Source organism: Pteropus alecto, unplaced genomic scaffold, assembly GCF_000325575.1.
Source record: "Pteropus alecto unplaced genomic scaffold, ASM32557v1 scaffold92, whole genome shotgun sequence".
NCBI classification, from domain to species: domain Eukaryota; kingdom Metazoa; phylum Chordata; class Mammalia; order Chiroptera; family Pteropodidae; genus Pteropus; species Pteropus alecto.
In genome coordinates, this window is record NW_006432447.1 from 5,014,413 (window position 1) to 5,023,392 (window position 8,980).

General features: G+C 33.9%; 1 protein-coding gene across 3 annotated transcripts in view; it reads left to right on the top strand.

Annotated features, from left to right (window-relative positions):
• The window catches only part of STAG1 (stromal antigen 1), a 333,229-nt gene that overhangs the window by 136,623 nt on the left and 187,626 nt on the right, over nucleotides 1-8,980 (top strand). For all 3 annotated transcript variants that reach the window (XM_025043566.1, XM_006907217.3, XM_006907218.3), the window contains one exon: nucleotides 5,085-5,181. In XM_025043566.1, coding sequence (XP_024899334.1) covers nucleotides 5,085-5,181 — 97 coding nt within the window. The remainder of the gene's footprint in view (nucleotides 1-5,084; nucleotides 5,182-8,980) is intronic.

Below are 8,980 nucleotides of genomic sequence, written 5' to 3' on the forward strand. Positions count from 1 at the left end.
AAGCTATAGCTGTTTTCAATACTTTTGTCCTTCAACCTTTATACTAGAATTAGGTAGTTAATGCACCACTCTCACTGTATTATAATATTAGGGGTTCTGAATCAGACTACATGCTAACCTTTACAGTGTGTTGTATATTGTTATATGTTTTTATGTTAATGATTAGCAATTTTTTTGTTTCAGCTTGAACATTTTTTAGCATTTCTGGTGAAGCAGGTTTAGTGGTGATGAATTCCCTCAGTTTTTGTTCATTAGGAAAAGAATTTCATCGTCATTTTGAAAGACAGCTTTGCCAGGTGAAGTAGTCTTGGTTGGCATTTTCTTTCTTTTAGCCATTTGAGCATATCATCTCATTCTCTCTTTGTCTGCGAGGTTTCTGATGAGAAATCTGCTGATAGCCCTATTGAGGATTTCCTTTAAAAAGAATTGCTCTTTCTTTTGCTGCTTTAAAATTCTTTCTTTGTTTTTGGTTTTTAGACAGTTTTATTCTTATCTGGCTTAAAGAAGAATGTTTTCAGTTGAGAATTTTAGCTGACCTATTTCTTTCATGAACCTGGTTGCCCAAATCTCTCCCGAGAATTAGGAAGTTCTTTGTCATTATTTTTTCAAATAAGCTTTCTTCCCCATTCTCCCTCTCTTCTCCTTTTGGGACTCCAATTATGTGTATGTTGTTATTTTTTGATGGTATCTTTATTCCTGTAAGCTTTCTTCATTCCTTTTTTCTTTTTACTCCTATGATTGGATAATTTCCGTTATCTGTGTTCTAGTTCACTGATTCTCCAATCAACTCATGCTAGTCTGCTGTTGAAACTCTTTATTGAATCCTTTAGTACAGTCATTGTATTCTTCAGTTCCAAAATTTCTGTTTGGTTCTTTCTTATGTTTTCTATTTATTGAACTTCTCATTTTGTTCTTAGGTTTTTCTCCCTGAGATCATTAATTGCTTTCCTATGTTTTCTTTTAGCTCTCTGACCATCTGTAGAACAATTATTTTGAATTCTTTGTCAGGCATTTCTTTGGGCTAGTTACTGAAGGTGTTTTGTATTTTTCTTGTGGAGATAGATTTCTCTGATTCTTCGTAATCTCTGGAGCCCTGGTTTTGTTGCTGCTCATTTGAAAAAGCAGTTACCTCTTCTAGACTATAGGATGATTTCAATAAGGGAAGCCTTTCACCTCTGAGTGAGAGCACACTGGATCATGCTGTAACCTTGAGTCTAGTGGTACAGAGTGCCAGATGCAGGAGCATGTAGTGGCACTGGATCTAGCAGGGAGTGTGAAGTGTGATGTCTCTTCAGCTCGGGCCAGTGAGGTCCACAGCATTGACAACCCTCTTGTTCTTGGCGAGCATTGTGGGAGTTCTGCATTTGCTGAAAGGGTTGTTGGTGTCCTAGGCAGCACCTTTAGTCCAGTAGCTAGGAACCAAGTCAGTCAGTGGTGGTGGCTGGAGCTGGTGGTCAAATATACACTTGTAGTAATAAAGGCCAGTGCAGGTAGCAAAGGCTAGGGCCAGCTGTCGGCTCACTGGCAGCTGTGGAGGCTCTGGCTGGCAGCATCTTCTCCTGTAGTTGCAAACTCTCCCTCTAGGCATGCACAGTATGGTGTTTACTCATGTTGGATTGGGCTAGGGTATGCAGGTGCACAGCTCAAAGGGATTAGTTATCAGTACGCTCTGGTGGTGCTGGCCAGGGCCTGATTTGAGCCTACAAGCAGTGATGGAATACTTTGGCTGTTGGTGCACTCACTGCTGGCTGCATTTTCTCATTTTGCATTTGCACTGCAGTGAAGGCCAATGATGGGTGTTAGACAAATGGTGCAGAGCTGGAGGGGCAATCCCTGAGCATGGGCTAAATGGTGGTGGTAGTAGGGTAGGGGGCATCGGGCTGTGTCTGGCACTCATGATGCTGCAGAATTCCAAATTGGCTGTTAGCATGGCTCCCAGGCTCCTGTGTGGGTGGGGAGAGACTCAAGAGCTGGCATCTTAACAGTTGTGCAGCAGTAGAAATCCTGAATAGCTGTGGTGAAGGTTAGGCATTGGTAGTGGTATTGGTAGGGAGCAGGTAGGGACTAGACAGCTGGCATCAGTGAATGCAAATACCTGTGGAAAGCTGTTGAGATCTGCAGGGATTCACAGTGGCTGTGCTGGCCTTTGTCTTCATCAGTGGCAAAATCTGCTGAGTTTGTCTGCAGAGCCTGTCTCTGAGCAGTGATGACTCCTGCTGTTTGTCTTTTAGTTTTAACTCCCACTTTGTTTCTAGCCAACTCAGTATATCTCAGCTTTGCTGCTCTGGGTGGGTTGAAATGATGTGGGACCTCTGTACAGAGTATCCTGTGAGGCTGGAGAAGCTGATTACTCACCCCATTCTTTTTCTAGTGAGAGGAACTCTTTCTCACTGGGTAATTCCTTCTTAGTGTAGAACAGTGGCAGTTTGGGGGGATGAGATGATGCAGGCAAAACAAAGTTGTCTTCTTTTTCTTCTTATGTGATTATTCTCATTTTTTTGTTGTTGCTGTTGTTACAACTTCCTAAGTGGACTCCAGCGGTCTCCTGGAATTGTTTTTGTTCTTGAATAGCTGTCCAATAGTTGCTGGGCAACAGGGAAGCTGGGTTTTCCAGAAACTGTTGGGCAGTTCTTTCTTTTCAGTACTTTAAATAAATATGTCAGTCTGTTGGGCAGTTCTTTCCTTTCAGTACTTTAAATAAATATGTCAGTCTGTTATCCACTGGTTTTCATTGTTTTGGATAAGTGTGCCATATTTCTTACCCTTTGGTTCCCTATAGGTGTTCCATTAGTTCCTTAGAGTCCTTTGCCTCCACACCTCTCCGATAGCTTTTAAAGGGTATAACTTTGTTTCCCTCCAAATAAATAACCAATCACATTAGTATCATTTATTAAATTACCCTTTTCTCTCCAAAATTGAAGTATCTTTTTTGTCATGGTTTAACTTTTGTATATACTTGGACTGATTTCTGTGCTCTACTCCCTTGTATTGTTTTTCTGGTCTCATTATTTTTAATGTATTTTGTTTTCGATATCTTTATATCCAGTTCTAATATTTCTAATGCAAGTCTTTGCTCGCCAGTCTTGTTCAGAATGTTTTGGGCTCTTCGTGTATAACTGGTGAGATTAGAAATGGATACAGTCTTTGGAAATTCAAGAAAATTTTGATCGCCATCTTCAGAGTACCTTCACAATGGTGGGCCCCATGTACAAGTGGGGAAATGGCTTTCCCCTCAGCTATGTACCTGTTTTGCAAAGCATATCTGCTTGGGCCCTGAGTCTCAAAGTCATTCTTAACCTGCCCTCTCCTTTTTTAGTCCTCACTACCATTCTTCGCCAACAGGGCATGACACATTATTCAGCACAGCTGAATCTTGAACAGATACCATGCCATTCTTTTTCTTTTTACCCTCTCCTACAACCATAATGGTCTTTTTCATTTTCCGTTTACTTTTAAAACAATACCTCCCCAATACTAATGTGATGAGTCAGAGAAACAGTGTGTTATGTATATCAGTAGTTAACAAAATGTTCTCTCTTTCACATAGAAGGGAATGCGGTTGAGCTGATACACATAATAATGTGGCTGACTCTCACTGAACAACTTTGATTGAAAGAAATCAAACAAAAGATACTATTTGTATGAATTTCAAAAACATGTCAACTGTTGAGGAAAAATATTGAAATCATGGGCTGAGGATAGTTACTGACTGGAAGGGAACATGAGGGAGTCTGTTTCAATTCTGGAAATGTTTTATATTTTTATCTTGGTTATGGTTACACAAGTCTATGTAGTATTTGTGAAATTTCATCAAAGTGCAACTTAAGATTACCCTTAATGTATATAATTATACCTCAACACAAAAATAAAAATTTATTTTTAAGAAATTTAAAAATTATTTTTATACATTTCCTCTGATCAACTACTCCTACCCAAGAAAACCTCCAAACAATTATGTTCATTAGGACACTAAGTGGAATCATATTAAATTTGCCCAACAAATTGGAAAAACTTTATTGATAAAGCACTAAAGTAAGCCTTTTTTTTTTTTTTTAGATTTAATGTATCATATTTAGGTTATTTTTTATATTCTGTTTTTAAAATTTTCTTCATTAACATATCTACTCTTTTTGAATTTATTCTTTGATATTTTTAATTTTGAAAAGGCTACTCAGCCATTGTTTCTTATTGTTGCAAATGTTAAAGTTATTTTATACATTTATCTTTTGTCAGCTGTCTTCTCAATTTTTTTCTTTATTAATCTTTTGAATGACTTTAGTAGAGATTCTTAGATTTTTTTAATCAACTATAGGAAAGAGAAATTGTCTTTACCAATATTTTCCTAATTTTTGCACTAACTGAAAACTTAAAACCTGTGTTAAATGGTTTAGAGATGCATTCTTTCTTTGTTACTTTTTTAAGTTGAAAAGTCTTAAGCATTTTAATAGCAAATATATTTTCATCCGTGTCTTTATCTTGTTTATATACATTTCACCTAGCCCTGGTTTTTCAGAAAATTTTTTATTAAGCTTGGCTGCAGAATTTTGTTGGATACTCTTTTGAGATCTAGTAATATAATCATTTTATTTTTCTTCCTGTGTTATAAGTTGAATTATTTTATTTCCTAATAATGATCATCTTAGCATTCTTAAAAAAAAATGCCTTTTGTTATATATCGTGTACATTCTTTGTATGTACTTAGTAGATTAGGTTCTCTGATACTCAGAAAGTTTATATCTATATGTAAGTGAAATTAGTTTAGTTTTTGTTTTACTTTCACAGTATGTTTTGAATATTAGTATTTATTGTTGCTTACAAATTATTGGCTTCATGGGATTGGTTAAGTCAGGATTGTGTTGTGCTCCATTTTAAAAAAATTTTTGAAACATTAGTAACTTACCTTTTCCTTGCCTTCAAAAATGAGGGAATCTCTACTTTTTTGGCTGCAGAAAAATAATTTCAGGTAAGTAGTTTTCTTATTTAAATAGACATATACAGAGAAAACTACAGACTTTTTTGAAAATTTATTTGCTGTAATATTAAAGTTTTTTGAAGTTTTCATTTTTATATTTTTTTTCCCACAGTCCGTGGTGGATGACTGGATTGAATCATATAAACAAGACAGGGACATCGCACTTCTGGACTTAATCAACTTTTTTATCCAGTGTTCAGGATGTCGAGGTACAAAATGTTGGAATAAATAATATACATTGAGCCTGTTTGTCCAGCAGTTTCAATTTACTTTATGTTCCTTCAGTAATACATAATTTATCCTAGAATTATATACTACTCTTTTTTTGATAAAGAAAATTATTGTTATTTATGGATATATAATTTTGTTCTGGTTTGGTTTTGTTCCTATAAAACAACAGATTTGTAATTTTTTTGAAATTTTGAAGGAAATCTAAATTTCATTTAATGAATTTATGAATTGACTTTTTTAGATCATAAATTTTTTAAATTAGTATTTTCTGATATTATTTGTACTTGTGCTCTATATTAGAAGCTACATGCTACTTGCTAACATTTATTATTTTTGTGTCCTTGACAGTATTTTGGTCTTCATTTTATAAATGAAGTACTACAAACTCAAATAATTAGTTTAGGGTTACATTAGTAAGGAATCGGGTTTCTGAAGTTTATAGTCAGTTGGAAATCAATCCATAAACAATTTGTTAAAATAAAGTGAAGCTTTATTTTGATCATATTAATAGATAACTGATAGATATTTTTCTTTTTTAGAATAAGTAAATCTTAACAGAATAAATTCCACATGGGAGAAATCAGTTGGTAAATCACCATTCTTTGCTTTTCAGTAGAGAAAGAACAATGATCTTTTATTGAGGTTACTGATCAAATCAGTGTTTTAAAGGCTCTCTTATTTCTGTCCAAGTTAAAACTCTCCATATTGACATAAGGAGTTCAGTAAATATTTACAGAGCACCTGCCCTGTACTAAGCACTGTTCTAGAGTATACAAATGTTACCAAGAGAGTCTCTCCTCAGTCAATATTAGGGTATGTGTAATTTTTAAAAGAAGCTTTATTATAAGGAACAAAGAGAGAAATATACCAATACATTCAGTAAAGTGCTCAGTGCCTTCATAAGAGTAAGAGGTCACTATTTAATGACTGTGTGCCAAGCTGTGTACTTTACATAAATTAGCTCATTTAATATTAGTTAAAAAGTTCTGTCAGAAAGATGTAATCTTTATTTCATAGACCAGGAACCTGAGAATAAAGGTCTTAGGTAAGTTTTTGGACATAATACATTTCTAAGTGCTAACCTCATTATTCAGAGTAAGGTTTGTCTCAATGTGGAGTTGGTATGCCTAACCACAGGACACTATGAGAATAACAAGGAGGGGTTCTGATCCAGCCCAGGCTGTATATCTCTGTTTATGTGTGAATGTGAGAATATTTGTAAGAAAATACATCTCAGAGGAAGAAACTGCAGATGAGACTGAGGTTGAGTAAAAAAAAAAAAAAGTGGGGATGAGAAAGTTCAAAGTTAACAGATTATGCAAAAATGCCTAAAAACAAGAAAACACAGCACGCTGTAGGACATAAATAGAGTTTATGGTTGAATCCTAAAGTATGAAGATGGGTGAAGAGTGGCAAGAGATTAGGCTATTTGAAGACAAGCAAATTCATTAATTTTACAGCCTCAAAATGAGCAAGGCAAGCACTGAAAGATGTTCTTTACATATTTAATCTAACCTGTGTAAGTATCCTGTTGGATTGGGTTTTGATTTTAAAATAACTAGTAGGCTTTAAATTTTTTCCTTTTGTAATTCATTCCCATGCTTCAAAAAAAATTTTTTTTAAATATAAAGCAAAAAGCCTTTATCACTTCCTGCCTCCCCATCTATCTCCACAGTTAACCACTCTTCTTTGTTTTATATCCATCTGTCTGTGTGTCTTTCTGATCTAATTTTCATATGTGTAAGTAGGAATATATTCCCTTTCCTTTCCTACTCCTCTAACACAAATGATATTGGTGTGTAGAATTTTCTGGTTTTTTGTTTGTTTTTTAATACTTTGTCATAGCATTCCTTTTGGTATACATACAATAATTTTTTTAACTAGTCTTCTATTAGCTGACCATTGTGTTATTTGTAATCTTTTGCTATTACAAACAGTACTGTAATGAGAAATTTTGTTATTTTCTGTATGTGGGAAATGTCTGAGATAACTGTATTTGTAATTAAAAACATATTGTCAGATTTCTAGCTCTAGAAATTGTACCTAGTTTTACTCTCATCACTAATACCTGAGAATGCTTGTTTTCAGTCTTTCACAGAGTGTTTTTATCAAGTTTTTGGATTGGTTTTATGAATGATTTAAAAATAGTATATCATTGTGATTTTTTAAAATTGAGGTGAAATTCATTTAATATACAATTAACCATTTTAAAATGTACAATTCAGTAACATTTAGCACATTCACAATGTTGTGCAGCCACCTCTCTCTAGTATCAAAACTTGATTCATCACCCCAGAAGAATACTTTATATTCATTAAGTAATGATTCCCCGTTCCCTTCTCCTTGCCAACCCTTGGCATCCACTTAATCTGCTTTCTGCTGCTGTGGATTGGCCTGTTCATGTTATATAAAATGTGACCTTTTGCATCTGATTTCTTTCACTTAGCACAATGTCTTCAGGGTTTATTGAAGGAGTAGCATGTATCAATAATTTATTTTTTTTTTATGGCTGAATAACATTCCATTGTATGTATATATCACAATTTGTTTATCCATTTATCTGTTGATGGACATTTGGGTTGTTTTCACCTTTTGGTTATTAAGAATATTGTTGCTTTGAACATTAATGAACAAATATTTGTTTGAGTACCTGTTTTTTAATTATTTAGGCTAAGTATAAGTACTTAGGAGTGGAATTGCTGGGTCATATGGAAATTGTTTTAACTTTTGAGGAACCGAACTGTTTTCCACAGCAGCTGCACCATTTTACATTCCTACCAAAAATGTATAAGGGTTCTTATTTCTTCATAGCCTCTCCACTACTTTATTTTCCAATTTTTAAAATTTTAACTGTCCTAGTAGATATGGAGTAGTATCACTGTAGATTCGATTAGTGTTTCCTTAGTGACCAGTGATCAATCTTGAACATCTTTTTTTGTGTTTTTTGGCTGTGTTTATTTCTTCTCTGAAAAAAAATGTGGATTCAAGTCCAATGCTCATTTTTTTATTTAGATGTGTTTTTTGTTGTTGTTATTGTGAGTTGTAAGAGTTATTTATATAGTCTAGATAATAAACCCTTATCAGATAAATAAGTTACAACTACTTCCCATTCTGTAAGTTATTTTTTACTTTCTTAAAGATGTCCTTTGATGCATAAGTTTCAAAATTTTATGAAGTCCAATTTGTTTATTTCATTTTTGTTCCTGTTTGTGTCAAGTCTAAGAATCTATTGCCAAATCCAAGGACATGAAGATTTATTCTTGTTTTCTTCTAATAGTTTTATAGTTTTAGCTCTTATATTTAGGTTGTTGATACATGATTAATTTTTGTATATGAATGAATTTAATTTGTGTTTCTCTTATAAGTGAGGCTTGAAAGCCATTTCTCTTTCTTTTTCTGTGAATTCTATGTTCCCATCCTTGTCAATTTTTCTTTCGACTATTTAGTTCCTCAAAAAGCATTTAACAAAATGGATTTTAAAATATTTTGATAAAAGTGACATAGATGCATATTTTCTTAATATGATTAACAAAGACAGCACCCATTTTCTCACATAAGTGGAATATAATAAAAATCCAGAAATAGACCTAAGTACCTATGAAACTTTAGTAAGCATATCTTAAAACAGAAGAGAATTGTGAATTACAGCTTCACTGAGATACCATTTTTCACCTATCTGATTGATAAAAATTATAACACTGTTTCTTAGGCTGTGAGGAAACAAACATTGTCATATTATTTGTTGGAATACAGATTGGTACATATCTCAGGGAAAGA